The following is a 15,813-nucleotide window of genomic DNA, read 5'->3' on the forward strand; positions in this document are numbered from 1 at the left end:
AGTTTGCAGTGACTTTAAAGTCTCCCATTAATGCTTTTAATATTTTGTTTGATATTATTTTTTTCTCTTCTTCTTCTGCCAATGATGTAGCTCAGCAGGTCATCTTCCTCCATCACCCTGTTCCAGCATCCTCCTCTGTTACAGTAGCTCTCTTCGTGTCCTTCTTCACTACATCCACAAACCTCCTCTGAGGTATTCCTTCTTTCCTGGTAAGAAGGATAAACATCTTCATCATTCTTTGTCCAGCATATCCACCCTCCCTCCTCCGCGCATGTCTCAGTCTCTCCTCTCTGAACTGTCCCTCTGATAGACTAATTTATAATCCTGTCCATGCTGCTGACTCCCAGTGAACATCTGAACATCTCCAAACCATCACAGCAGCTCCCACTACCATCTTTAAACCTTCCCTTTCACTCTTGCTGCTCTCCTTCTGTCACAAATCACTTCTGACACTCGTCTCCACCCACTCCACCCTCCCTGTACTCTCTTCTTCTCCTCTCTTCTGAACCTAGCTTTGTCTCTTTCCCATATCTTCATAGAACGGCTCATCAGCGTTATCCCTCTGTAGTCACTACAGCTCTACACATCACCTTTGTTCTTGAAAATCAGCACCAGGCATCCTCTCCAAGATTGTGTTAAACAGTCTGGTGAAAAACCCCACTGGCCTCTCCTAGACATCTCCATACCTCCACAGGTAAGTCATCTGGACCAACCATAGATTCTCTTAAATCTGCCTCCTACTTAGTAATTCTCTGTTGATATACTTTTAGTTATGTTGAGAAATTCTTATCCCCCACTAAAGCTTAGAGACACTGAAAACTGTAGCATCAAACTGACGTATTTAAGGAATATATACACAACATCAAGCCAAGCATAAACGGGAACAAAGTGAAACGTACATCTGAAGATGTGAGTTACAGTAAATATACTTGCAGCTTCCAAGACATTGTGTTTCCTCTTAAACAATCCCACTCCATCACAGGAGGAAGAAACACATACCGTGAAGTCAATTTCCTAATTATGCTTCATTTCCTGCCAAGCCAACACACTTTTCCATCGTCATAAATCATAGGAAATATCCGTCTCCATAAATCATACACAGAGATTTAAATCAGCTGTTTGTACAATCCAGTGCGTGTATCTCAGATGGGCTAATGTGTACAAAATGTGTGATAATTAAAGCCAGGCGGAGCTCTCTGTGGGGAATACCATTTCCCAATGTCTATCGAACAGCGCTGCGCTCGATACCTCCTTCAGCTGTTCACAGCTGAGCTTGCAGGGCTGCAGTAGCACAGATAAACCTCTCAGCTGATCCGTTAGCAGCTTGCTGTGGCAGCAGACTGAAGCCTGGTTTAAGATCACTTCACCGGTGACCTTTAACTGCCTAACAATTAAAAATGGCGCTGACAGGACCTGCGGTCTTCTCCTGAATAAAAGGTGTCAAGAAACGTTCTCCACATCGCTGAGCTTTCAGCAGCATCTCACTCTCTGTTTGCTGAGAGTGTCTGAGTTCCTGCACTGATCGCTCGTGCTCTTTCTCTTCATACATTTTTGTTGAGCTCAGTTCTGTTTCATGTTTTGCCTGCTGGAACACAAAAGCTTCACACATTTGGGACAAATAACATGTTTCTTGTTCTTATTATTCTTAAATGGATGCAAAGGTCAACAGGATCCTAGAGCAAGACAAACCAAAGATCAACCTACCTTAGCTCTGATGTCACTGCTGGGCACGCTGCCGTCTACGTGGGTGCAGCGGTGCGTGTAAATTAGGCATTTAGTTATCCCTTGTTCCTAAAATATCCACCTGTCCAACTGTTTCCAGTTCGGATGTGATACAGATACCTTGGCTTCTTCTATCTGCAGACGTCGAGTTATTAGCAATTAGGCCGTAATCCTCACTGGGAATGCTGTGCTGTGTTAGACAACATCAGGCCTTACTTAAACATTGTTTTAATTATTTTAGGAAACTAAATCCAACACATAATTATGTGCAACAATATACGCTCACTGACTTTATTAGTAGAATAATAAATGAAAACAGAAGCTGTTTCAGGCACGAAGCGCCTCCAACCTGCTGTTGTTGCTGTTATCGCTTCTGCTTTAGTGGAAGCTGGAAAAACAAAGACTGGGACTGATTCATACCTGATCCAGCTTCACTCCGGACCAACATCCAGGTCAAACATCCCCATCTGTTACCTGTAAATGAATGATTTCAGGTCATTCCTATTTCCCCATATTTTCAGAGTGAATTGTCCTGATAAACATCCTTATAAATACGTTTGGAATCATGTATGATTTTCGTTCCACTTCTCACGTGTGCACCACTTTGTGTTGGTCTTTCACCTGGAATTCCAATTAAATCGATTCATGTTTGTGGCTGTAATGTGACAAAATGTGGAAAAGTTGAAGGAGGCCGAATACTTTTGCAAGCCGCTGTATAAGACCCATAAAGAGGGCCTCAACTTATTTATAAGGATGTTTATCAGGACAATTCACTCTGAAAATAACTTTTTCATATTTTGTCTTTGTCACAACAATTTCAGTGTTTAAAGTTAAACAGTTTAAGAGACAAAAACTTCATTTAGAAACATTAATATTAGCAGTATTGAGACAGATGTATGTAACATGAGTGGTATAAGTATTCTGTGAATCTACTCTCAAAAGTCCAGTTGTTGTTTTAAAAGAAAAGTTGCCGTTGCTTGGGTGGAGTTTTTTAGGTGGGTCTCTGGGTGGGAAAAAATAAACACAGTGAATATCTCTTATCTGCAAACACCATTTGTTACACGAAGCCAAAATTAGCCCTGTCAGGTCTGAGTGGACGGGTTCCTTCCCACATCTGAAAAGAATGAGCTGATTGTTAACCGGCACACAAATCAGACGCGCCATAAATCAAAGAACAAACTGAATTTTCATCAAGTCAAAGCTGCAGTAAACCAGAGGTATTATGCATTTCATAATAAGGAAAACCACTCGGGGCATGTGCATCAAACTCGAGGCCCATCTCTCATTACAGGTTCTCGGTACGTTTGGCCTGCTGTGAAGCATCCTGTGTACACACCAAACCAAACATCCATCCATTTTCTGCAGCCTATCCCGTCGTGGAGACAACAGTTTAACCAGACACCAGACTCCTTCTCCACAGCCACCTCCCACATCTCTTCTGTGGGAACATTGACGAGTTCCCGAGCTAGTCTAGACTTTGACTGAGTGTCCTGGGTGTGCCCCAAGCTTCCTGCTGCTAGGACATGCCCAAAACACCTCATACAGAGGCATCCAGAAAGCACCCCGGTCCTGGAGACTGGTTGTGGAACACGAGCTGTGCCCGGCGATAAAGCTTGGGCTGTTTTCCCACCTGAGAGCTGACGCTCCATGTCCCAGTAAGCAGCTCCAACAGTCTGGGAACGTTTTAGGTGACACCCATGAGACCTTAATGACTCACACGATGGTAGGCTGGATGACCTGTGCACCGCAGAGTCACATGTAGATTTCCTTTACACCTGTTAAGAATGATGAGAGACTAATTTATGCTTAATAGGCTGTGTAACATTCGTGATGAGTTCCAAAAACCTTGATTTGGCTCCATAAAGATAAAAATTGTTTGTTTTGGTCAAAGATTGCTTAAAAATGTCTCCTTTGATTGATGTTAGATGAGTTGGAGCTCACAGACTTCCTGTTTAACTCTTGACATGTTGCTCATTTCCCCGTGCAGCTCAACACATGCTAAACAAGCACAGGTTCAGGAATATGGGATCATAGCATATATAAGATGAGTTATAAGATGTCCATTTGGATATCCCAAACAGGTAAAATTATAAATAAGGAAGCAGACGCGAAGCCAGACCTAATGTAAAGGCGGTTATTATCAAGACTCAGCAGCTGCTGCACCGTCGGAACAAGTGCTTTCTGGACTAAATGAGCTCCTGTTGGGGTTAAAACACAAACTGAACAGCCCTAATATTCTCAGGTTCCAGTCCCACTGAGCCTCTCTCTGCCTCCACCTCCTCAGTTCAGTATTTTGGGGATGGGGGTGGGGGTCATACCACTGGCATGCCTCAGCTTTGATTAAAGGAAATGCTTACATCAGTCCTTCTCCAAGAGAAACAAGCCATCCGCTCAGCACAGATGGTTTTATCCAATAGCTCGCAAGCTTCACGGGCAGGCAGGCAGACAGGTGTGCTCGCTGCTGACGGTAGGAGGCACACGCACACACGTTACTGCTGTTGCGTGCGTTCTGCAGCAACACCATAGATGCAGTCATCTCTACTGCTTCACACATTGTCAGGTTTTCCTCAGAGTCTGCGCTTTCTCGAGTAATCGGAGGAGGCAGAGAGAGATTATGAAACCACCAGACCAGGACGTGAACATGTTCAAGGCCCGTTATAAGGCACGTCTCCCTCAATGACTCTGAACAACAAAGAACTGATAGTTTCTAAAAGTCTGATTTAACAATTAGGAGAAGCTGAGAGTGATACTTTCTTTTCTACCGTTTATTGTGAGGAAATGAGAAAATCTACAATATTAAATATATTAAATAAATATATGACAGTATATGGTTATATGATATATTTTGAGCATGCACAACCAGAAGAAGAACCTGGGGCAGACACAGACTCCTGAGAGTCCCATTGGAAATGCTGGAGCAGAGTGAGGTCTGGGGATCTCTGCAAACTCTCTAGTATCCACAGCCCAGGCTCAGAGCAGCAGCTGAGGGTGGATGGACGGATGCTAAATGGACTGGTTCTTCATACCTCGCGCCTTATTCACAGCCATTCTTACAAGCAGTTTCTTCCATGCTTAGGTGCTTCCCATCACTCCGATGGATCCTTGGTTTAGGATATTTGGCATGCAGGCATCTATTCACCAACCTTCCAATCAGATGACCTTCTCTACCTCGTGAGCTGCAGGCACCCGGGATGGATAAATGCAGTGATGCATTTACAAGTGAGCTGACAGAGTTTCTTAAGCTTATCTGGATCTAGTTACTTGTAACTGTTGTGTTGTAAGTCTGCTCAGGCTGTTCGTTTGTTTTATGACTTACATAATAATAATTGGTCAAACTGGTTCTTCCTCAAGTGGCGATGAAACTCTTGAGGCTTTCTCCAAAACCAGTCAGTCCCCACAAACGCCAGTATGAACCCCCTCCAAGGTCATCAGCTGACCTTAACCCTGTGCAAACAGAGCTGTCTTTTTTAAACTGGTCTCCTGAGTTTTGACAGTTAGCACCTATGATAGCCCCTCTGGGGTTTAAAAAGATGCTGCTTTAAAGCAGAAACGAAGATGTTTACAGCGTGCTACAGAAATAATTTTGGTAACTGAAGTCCCTGAACTGGATCTTTGGACCAGTTTGTGCTGTTAGTCAGTTTTGGAGTAAGGTACATGTCGGAGTGATGCAATTATCTCTGTGGTTAGCCAGATCGTCTGAGACGTCTGTGCTCCAGTTTTATCTGATCTTATCTTATTTTATGGGGCTTAGTGCTAACTTACAGATATATGTACAATTTATTAATGCAGCTGATAATTCACAGCCAGCTCCTGCTCCAGAGGAAAAATGCTGACACTGAGATTTCAAAACGTGGAGTCCACAGCCCAGTGGGTTACATCACAGAGGCTTCGACCATCTTTTATATGTAGTCACCCAGATGATGAATTCAGCGCCTGCAAATCTACTTGCAGAGTCTATAATAAAGAGATGGAGCTGGAAATGAGCAGAACAGGTCCCCTTTAATAGGCACAAAGTTAAAAAACCTAACTCCTCGTAATTTTAACTAGACCTTTGCAACAGTTTATCAAGCCAGCCAAGTAAAACACTCATGTTCCACATCAAACAGTCATTTCTGGGTTAAATTGTAAATTTGGCAGCTGTAAATCTCACAAATTCCTCCGATAGTTTAGTCTGCAGATCCTCGAGGGGGTGGGGGGCAGAGGTTTTCACTGATAGGAGTTTGGAGCTCAGTCAATTAGACATTTTTTTATTGAACACGAGTTTATGCAGCTTTCCCAAATTTGGAGCAGGTCAGATGAGCACTTCATCCCTGGCTCGTATTTATACATCAGAAATTCTTGACATGCTTTACAAAAAGGTCTTGGATAAGGCATACAAATGACTTCATCAGATAAGTGCTGGAAAAGAGCATTTTTAAGTATAACACTTCATTTTTCCAAGGCATTTTAAACTCTTTACAACAATCAGCAACTTGATACAAATCTAAGAAGAAGGAAAAAGTCCGTACGAAACAGTCCAAACGAGTCTTTCTTCATCGGGTCGTGTTTCCATTATTTGGATTGTATTGGATGCATATTGCTCATCACTACCAACATCAACATTACACAGTGAGTGGGCGTTTCAGAGCATCACCTCCGTGAGTTTATCTTCATCTGTTTAGTCTTAAATAGTCTCTGGTATGCATTCTTGTAAGCCCACTTGAGTGTGAGGAGTAATGTGCGTTGCATAGCAGTGAGCCTGAAATACCAACTCCAGTTTTAGCTTTGAATATAATATTGAAAAGTCTTTGCTGTGTCTGCTACCTGCACCCGCACGACTCCACCACCATGTCCTCGTATTGCTTGTAGACGACGTTATTGGCCGAGTCGATGTAGAGGATGCTGATCGGGCTGAGCCGTGTCGGGACGCAGCAAGTGGGCGGCGTTGACTCTGGGTCCATGGAGTTAATCAGGGTTTGTATGATAGCGTGGTTGGTCGGCTCCAGGTGTGAGCGGATGGGAAAATCGCAGGCGCCGTCGCAGTGATAGGCGTCGTACTCCAGCGGCGCGATGATCCAGTCGTCCCAGCCCATCTCCTTGAAGTTGACGTGGAGCCGTCTCCGGTTGCAGCGCAGCCTGGCCTTCACTGTCTGGTGCTGGGATATGGACTGTGGCAGGGACTGCTGCACGGGTTTTTTGACTCCCCTCGCAGCAGGTGCCCGTCTCATCCGTCGCTGGGTGAACAGGTACTCGTAGACTGTTTTGTTGTCGTGGCCGGACCGCGCTTTGATCTCTTTGTAAAAAAGGTCACGCTTCTTGCTTTTCCCAAATGCTAAGAAGAAGGCTTTTTCCTTGTTGGTCCTGCCGTGTCGAGCGAATCCCAGAGCGCGAAGGTCCATGGGGCGACCGCCTCCGTGCTCCAGCGCTTCCAGTTCAAAGCACAGCTCCTGGGAATGCTGGCCTTTCTGGGTTTTGAAGCCCCTGAACACCTTCCAAACGTCAAACACTTCCCATGTGCTGCTGAACAGATCCTCTACGGCCTTCATCTGGACAAGAACGGCCTTTTGTTTGCCTGAAGCGCAGGTGTGCAGCCTTAGGAGCGGTGACGGGACTCCTCCTCCTTCTCCTCCTCTGTAGCCTATCAAGACTCTGCGAGGGTCAGGCAGGCGCTTCCTCAGGATGTGTAGCTCGGCCCCCAGGAGCCCATCCCGTTCCAGAGAGCTGATGTTGAAAAGATACCTCTGCCGTCGCAGCTGGGGCCCACGTTCATCTGTGATTAGAAACGAAAGCGCAGGTAAATATTCACCGACAGGCAAAAAGAAAAATAGTGTAACAAACTTTTCTAACACAACACAGCAAGTAAGGACTGTTGAGTAAATGAATGAATCTGTAATGTGAGCCCCAGAGAGCCATCAGCTGATGGCCACCCGTCAGGTCATAAAGGATGGACTCCTGCATATAGGTCATGAAATACACTGACAGGTCCATACACTTCCATAACTGACTCTTTCTTTCTTTTTTAACTAAATCTTTTACGAGATCTCCCTACTTGAAATCTTCATTGAACCCATTTTAATAATCCAGATATTGTCTGATCTCAGATTTTGAAATATAAAGAAATACTGTACTTTCCTTCAGTGCTGCTCCCCATCACAGACTATAGACTTTTATTCATGACCCTTTTTATCATCACAATCTTGGTATTGAGCTGTGGGTCTGACTGTGAAACCAAGTGATGCTGAAGACTCACTGGACAGGGATTTGTGATTGGCATGTATTTAGCCGAGCTGGAGCCTAACCTGGATAAACATCCTTTCTCTTAGAATGACCATAATGTAGAAAATAAGTGTGCTCTTCTGCATTGGCTCTGCTGTTATTCTTTTATACTGTTGACATTTTCCCTCCAGGTAAAAATGGACCTAATAGTTTTTCTGGATCTTGTCTGTTTTATAAAAACATTACTATTGTTTAGATTTTTATTACCCTTTAAAAAAGGAAAGAACAGCATTCTTGACTTTATTTTGGGATTTCTTTTATTTTTGAAGACATCTCAGACTAAAACATCGTAATAGCTGCCAAGAGCGAAAATGTGAAGTGAACTACAGTTCCTCAAATATCCATTGATTCAAAGGTTTATCAATAACATCAAATGGTAAAATGTCCAACTTAACAACAAATATTTTTATATCCTGTTACAATTCAATTGGTTTTGGTTTCCATTAGCTTCCACTTATCCTTTTCAGGGTCGCGGGGGCGCTGGAGCCTATCCCAGCTGTCACCCTGGACAGGTCGCCAGTCTGTCACAGGGCTAACACACAGAGACTGACAACCATTCGCACTCACAAGTCAGACTCTTGCTTCTTTTTGTTCAATGGGCCAGTGTTTGAAATCTTGGTGTAATATTTATTTTATTCTGGGCTTCAACTTGCTCTCATTCCTGTTTCTTTCATTTCAGACACATTTCTAAATTGCAACATATGGTTTCCTCTGCTGACCTGGAAAAACACATTCCTGCATTTGTGTCATCGTGTTTAGATTAATCCCCGTTTACTATCTTGGGCAAAGCATCTCTTTGCAGTACGAAATGGCTCCAAATAGATTTTAGGATTGGTTTTACAATGTTTGTATTAGCATTTAGCACTAAACAGCTAGGCATATGTAGCTTCTTACAAAATACACCATCTTTGTTCACAGGCTCTCTGAAACAACCTAACCAATAGATTTTACATATTTAATGATGTTACTCAGACTGTATGGATGTAATGTAGCAATACAGACACCTGTTAATTAGTGCTATAGATGCAGTTTGCTAACAAAGGGCTACCAACAGCTGGCAACTGAGCTCTCTACCTTCTGGTCCAAATATGGTAACTCGTTGCTTTAAATAAATAAATCAATAAAAACATGGTGGTAGCCAAAATGTAAATGTTGAAGCTTTAAACCACAGATGCAAAAACTGGTGAATGAAGTCAGTTGCCATATCTACAATAAACTACTGCAGGCATTATGAAGGAAATCGACATAAATAATAAGAATGAGCATCCAAAGACTCGTGTTTAGAGTAACACTTTATGGTTTACTTTATATTAATTGTCCTGAAATTAAAGTAATGTCCTCACGGGTAAGTGAAAAGCTTTAAGTCCCCATAACAGATAAGATAAGATAAGATAAGATAACTCTTTATTGTCATTGCACAGTCATACATAGTACAGTAGTACAATGAAATTGGAAAAACTGTCCTACGTCGGCACTACATATAACACAACACGACACGATATGACACATCACAACGTAACAAACAACACAACACAGTATATTAACTTAGTATAAAAAAGAAGAATAAGTGTATGTGTATTGCACACTGTTATTATTGCACATTAATTATTATTGCACCTTGTTATAAATATAAATATTATTGTTATCGTTTTAAACATTGTTACCTCCCCCTAAAAAGTCCAGGGAGGTATCCAGTCAGGTCAGCTATTTACATTGATCAGGGCTATTGCCCTGTTGTAAAAGCTGTCCTTGAGTCTATTTGTTCGGGACCTCAGCAGCCTGAACCTCCTGCCAGACGGCAGCAGCTTAAACACCCGGTGTCCTGGGTGTGTGCAGTCCCGCAGGATGCTGCGTGCCCTCTTGAGACAGCGAGTGCTGTACAGGTCCTTCAGGGAGGGAAGAGGATGTCCAATGATTTTTTGGGCCATGTTGATGACCCATGATAACATATGTAAAACAAGTATACACACTCATGCTGTGTGCACAGCATCAGAAAGCATGAACTGAATGGTGTAGATGGTTTTCTGTTGTTGTCAGTGAGGGAAACTGTAAACTTCCCTATCCAATGAAACCCAGCAGATACATGTGTTTTAAATTCTCTGTGAGGACCCAGGTCGGCTAATATATTCCCATGATCTGAGCCTAATTTATCCCTGATCAACCCTGAACCCTGAAACGAATTCTGAACCTTCAAACAGACCTCTGAACTACTGTCCTCATGTTCCACACATGTCCTCACTTCAAAGGTCAGAGAAATCACTCCGGTCCTCGCAAAGTTAGCTGTGCATATGCACATAAACTGCTTACATGTTCTCACAGCACCCCCTCCTGCTGTCCAGGACTTTATCATGCATTGAAAAGTACATTAGAACCAGGCCGGGAGACCGCAACGCTCTGTAAACAGGCCTGTTATTGTGGACCTGCAGCTATTCACAGCAGACAGATAGCAAACACACACACTCCTCTTTGGACAGTCTGATTAAAGCTGAGAGGAATTTGGTTTCACAAACTCTCACGCACTTGTAAATCAGCGAGGATAAATAATGTTGGAGGGATGCAGAGCTCTCAGGTGTGGTCTTTATCACTTCAGAACGCTCAGAAAATCAGTCTTTCAGGAGCGGCTTGGAACAGATTATTGTGTATGTAAATGCAGAACACACAAGATTAAATGTTTGGCTTCTTAACTCTGACTTCATCCCTCTACTAACAGCTTTCAGGATGTCCAGTGGGGGCGGGGCTTTAAAATAGCTGACAGAAGGGCAGCGAGCAGCAGCAGAGCTCTCAGGTGAGATGTCTGGCTTTGGCCCTTTGTCATCCAGTGAAAACTTATTTATATTACAGGGCTCACTGTGCCAAAACAAGACTATCCAAAATTTACAAGATCAAACCAACCTCCTGAAACCAAACATCTCTGCTTTGCTTCTGAAAGGAGCTTTTTCAAACTCATTTATTTATAACTCAGTAAAATTATAACTGACCAAAATTAAATAAGATTTACATTTCATTTTGTCACATGAGCAGATATATCGAGGGCATCAAACACGTGGTCCAGGGGCCAAAACTGGTCCAGGAAAGGGTCAGAGTTGGCCGACTGGATGAGTTTATTAAAGCGTGTAAAGTACAGCGTTGTTATGGGTTACTGTTCATGGAGTAGTTTTACTCAGGAGTTAAAAGTTAATGGACAGTTTTATTAAGTGCTGTTATTAAGGGCTTTTAGCCTTTATCTAAGCAGGTGAGTGGAGAGTGGACAGGAACGCAGGGACAGAGCGCAGGGGAAGAGATGCAGCAAATAACCCGGGTGGATTCGACTACTGCAATAGCCTAAAGTATGTGGGTCACCTGCTCAAACAAAGCTCCAAAACACCAAGATTTAGTCAAGAAAGACTCTAAAATTCAAATGTTTTGTGATCTATAAATTGAAAACTCAACATTTCAGGCTGATCACCACTCCTAAAATTATGAAAGTAATATAACTACAAAAAAACCTACTTTTGTCTGGAAAATGGCGCTCACTTGCACACATGGCTTCAGCTTTTTTAACATGCTGGCCCAGGTGAAGAAGATTTCTCACTCTGGGGGAAAATGACCAAATCACTCCTAATCCCAGGCGGGTCACCAGAGCTGAGACAGAGAGATGGACTATTTAACTATTTGCACCAACTAACCTAACCCCACTAACTACACTTTGGGTGGTGGGAGGAAGCCAGAGTGAACTCACAGAGACACAGTGACAACATGCAAACGTCACACAGAAAGGCCCGATGGTGGAGTCGAAACCAGGTGTTCCTACCGAACTTTTAGTCGACTAATCAGGGTTTTAGCTGCTGTGCTTCACACACAGCATCATTGGAGGCCCCAGAGCAACGCCTTGCTCTAGGGCCCCTCAGGAGGTAGGTTCAGCCTTGCATGTGGCAGGAAGAAAGAAAGAAGGAGCGGCAGCAGTAACGGAGGAATAAAGGCAGAAAAAAGGAAGCGAGTAAGAGTGAATGAAAGGATAGAAGGTAAATAACGAGCGTCGGGGTGATCAGTTCCTCGTCTCAGCATGTGGACGAAGTCAGCAGCGAGTCGCTGAACAAATAAAGGCCACATTAAAAGTACATTAAGTGGTGGAAATGTAAACCTTCAGCAGCAGCAGGAACATGAAACTGCGCTCATTTAAAGACGCTTCTAAAACTGTTTTACATCGTAAAGACAACATGACACGGAGGGCTGTGAGCACTGTTTATTTACCCTCACGAGGCCGTATATATCACTGAGAGCCGACCAGATGTTAGAAACACACGGCAGCACACACACACGGACTCACAACTGCAAAGGAATAAATATACATAAATATGTGCATACATGTGCACAGACATGTTCCAGACGTTAAAACTGCTGAAAGTTTGACAGCAAACACAAATTATTCCTCTGCTACACTACCTGCTGTTACCAGACTAATTAGTTATTGGTCATTAGAAAAATGCTTATTAGAATGCATTTCTAATTTCATACATGTAAACTCACTCCCTTGGTCCCCACTGTTTGGTTTTCTCCCACCAAAGTACCAGATATAGACAAACATAGCTGCCATCACAGCTTGTAACCCCCTCCTGGCTGGTTACAATAAAGCCCATAAGCCCCGCCCACCGTACGCTTGCAGAGGTGACCCGAGCCAAACTGAAGCCAATCTGAGAGAGCCATTCCACTTCCTGTCAATCTCAAACTGGCTGAAATTCAAGTGTGCAGCGGAGGGTGCCCGTGAGAAAGTCCTCAATAAACAGGAGTGAAAGGAGCTAAATAATTATTTCCAGCTGTTTGTAGAAAAAAAAGCCCAAGTTTTATTTTAGTTTTCACAAATCCAGCATCGATGATGTATGCGGCCTAAATTAAATCTACACTGGTGTCCTTTAGGGTTTTTTACACTGCAATTTTACAGCTGAAAATGAAACATATCTATTGGCTCAGCCGGTTCTGTCAGAAAAATCCCAGAAGTGCACCCTCCATGAACCTGGAAGTCCAGAGAGTGGGATCTTTTTTTTAAAAAAGGTGTATGTGTAAAGATTAAAAGCTGTAATCTGGTTTGATGAAAGTAGTTGTGATACACCTGCAGGCCTCTGTTTATAACTGAAAATCAAACACTTTCACATTTCTGTGTTCAAATGCAGTTTAAAACCTTCCAAAATTAAATGAAGGCATCATCTCTGTTTCTGCTAGAGATCAACTTCCTTCAAATTCAAGCCAAGCTGTCTTTTTCTTGTAATACCAGTTTGCACCACAAGGTGGTTTAATGAGTCAGTGTCAGCTTTTACATAAACATACATACATAAAGGAAGACTGAAAGAAAAATAGAATAGTGCTTCTGATTGGCTACGCCTCTCAAAAAACAGATTAAACAGCAGGTGGGTGTGGCTTCTGTGATGGGAGGACCATATAAGGATATCTAATCTTACTGACATCACACAGATCCAAATCTAGAAAAAAAATATCTAAAACTGAGAGTTCAGAGTAGCCTTAGCTTTTGGATGACTGACCTCAGTATCTAAAACATCACATGACTGCGTACTGCTGGAAGAGGAGAAAAACTAAAAGGAGAAAATTACGTCCACTTGAACTTCTCGGCTAAATCACATCCTCTGTTAGCTCTGGATGGAGCTTTTTCTTTAAGCTAAGCTAATTGGCTGTCAGAAAGGGAATCTGACGCCCAGTTTGTTGAACGCTCCTTCTCATCATACTCCACTCACTGCTGACCTCCTGATTTTAACGCCACAATCCTCAGCCTGTGCCCTCAGCACCACCCTCATCTGGTGCCCCCCACACTGGTCTCCAGTCCCTTAAAGCAGCTCTCATTCTGTGGCACCTGAAGTTCCAGTGACATCCTTTTTATACTCCCCATTTTTTAATTGTTAATGAATTGTGGATGTGAGGTCTGGACTTGTTGTGGATTCTAAAGTGAGACTTTAAAAGCAGCTAACAGCCACTCTGCTCATCCTCTGGCTCCTCAGATCTCCTCTAACCTCCTGCTCCAGCTGCTTTTTTAATCCCCCAGAGTACCAGGGGCACAAACGCATCATGAAGTAGCTGTCCTGCTGCCCCCACAGCGTGGACCCCCACCCACCCATCACAGCTCAGCTGGGTGTGTGTCTGCCACCATCCCTGCACTAACAGCGTGTCACTGTGTTTCTTTCATGGGACTGAAAAGTGACGTGGGAGCACGCAGAGAGGCTCGTGGGTGATGCGGTTACCTTGCCCTTTATCCACGAAGCTCGTGATGGTGTTGGCCAGGCCGGCCTCGTGCAGCGCGCTGCCGTTGACGTCACCGCTGGAGAGAGACCAGTACAGCGCGAGCATGTAGTCGTGCGGCGTCACGAGCGGCTGTTTGTGGCTCGCGGCCCCCCGCTGCGCCGCCGGAGCCGGCGCACTATGGGCTCTCTGCGGGGACGCGGTGCGCGCGGCCGCAACTTTTCCCAAACTTCTCCCCGATGAACCTCCACCTCCTCCACCCGCTCGTGCATGTGCGTTAATGGCAACGGGAGCGTGCGCCTTATCGTGCGCATCCCCGCCGAGGAGCCGGGAGCGCACGGGATCCGTGCGCCCTGAGCTGGTCGCCCTGGTCGCCTCTCCTCTGATTACCGGCGGACCTGCGCGGACACGCGCCGTGGGGCCGGGATGCAGGTGAACCAGGGTCCAGCAGCTGAGCAGCAGAGACAGACGCGTCACAGCTTTCATCCTAAAGCGCGTTCGCCTCCCGCCAGGCTGTCATCGTAGCGAAGTGCAGTGAGATCACAAGGAAGCTGAAGTGGCAAAGAGCAGTAAATCCGAGTGGGTCATCCTCACGAGAAATGCACAAAAGCTGCTGCCCCCGCCTGAAACTCGCCAGAGACACGTGCCAGGCGGTGAAAGCAGAGACTGTAACGGACGTCTACAAGCAGAAGAAACAAATCCCGCACAGCTTTATTGTCCCACGCGTCATGTGTGAGGAGCATAGTGCTGGAGAGATGTACCCGGCACAGCAGAACGCAAAGCCCGGGCTGAGAGGCGCATAAACACTCCGCGGAACTGTTGGAAGTCTTGTAAGAAACTTCTTTAAATCCCCCTTTTTTTCTCTCAGAGGGAAGAATGGCGTAATGCCGCAGCCCTCCCTCCCTCTCTCTCCCTCTCTCTCTCCAGAGTTTGAACTCCGTCCAGTGAAAATATTTCACTCACACACCAACCTGCAGGTGCTCGAAGAACTCCTCCAGCGAACCTGAGCGCAGGAATTGGAAACGGAATTCCAGAAAACTGGTTTAATTACCGCGTGATGTCATGCTGCCCAAACTCATTTAACAGCGATATTTCTCCTCAAATCTTCCTCCCTCTTTTCCACCAATGACTCACTGAAGCTGCAACACGGAAAGGACCCCCCCCCCCCCCCCCCCACGCGCGCACACACACACACACACACACACACACACACACACACACACACACACACACACACACACACAGGAGGGTAATGAAAAAGTTCACATCACTGAAAAGAGCCAGAAAGCGCAGAAATAAAAATCTCCACTCATCGGTTTGATCTGTGTTGTGTTTCTCAGCAGTACAGATTATGACACTTTTCTGTTTTGTGTCTCTTTGTTCTCATTAACAGATATTTTTATCGCTCAGCAGCATCTCTGGATGATTCTTTGCTTCACAGTTTTTATAAAGGTAAAAAAAAATCCAACCTTCTAAACTGAAATCTGTGACATCATTGTTGGTACATCCACCTTTCACGTTTTCAGTCGTCAGCACTGTGAGCTGCCATCCTGTCCCACTGCATACTCAGGTATCGATGCAAAACACGAAACACTTGCTTCTCATAAACCTGCT

The 15,813-nt window shown here is 44.4% G+C and overlaps 1 protein-coding gene across 1 annotated transcript; it reads right to left on the bottom strand.

The window, feature by feature from the left end:
* Nucleotides 1-5,735: 5,735 nt before the first annotated feature.
* On the bottom strand, nt 5,736-15,026 carry gdf5 (growth differentiation factor 5). Its single transcript, XM_085408055.1, has 2 exons — nt 14,202-15,026; nt 5,736-7,471 (listed from the first exon to the last, which is right to left on the bottom strand). Exons 1-2 carry the CDS (start codon nt 14,683-14,685, stop codon nt 6,522-6,524), a joined length of 1,434 nt encoding a protein of 477 aa, XP_085264181.1. The 5' UTR covers nt 14,686-15,026; the 3' UTR covers nt 5,736-6,521.
* Between the last annotated feature and the right edge of the window lie 787 nt (nt 15,027-15,813).

The sequence above is a fragment of the Rhamphochromis longiceps genome, linkage group LG5 (assembly GCF_057381845.1).
Source record: "Rhamphochromis longiceps isolate RC_006_pf linkage group LG5, R_longiceps_female_GT1.1, whole genome shotgun sequence".
NCBI lineage: Eukaryota > Metazoa > Chordata > Actinopteri > Cichliformes > Cichlidae > Rhamphochromis > Rhamphochromis longiceps.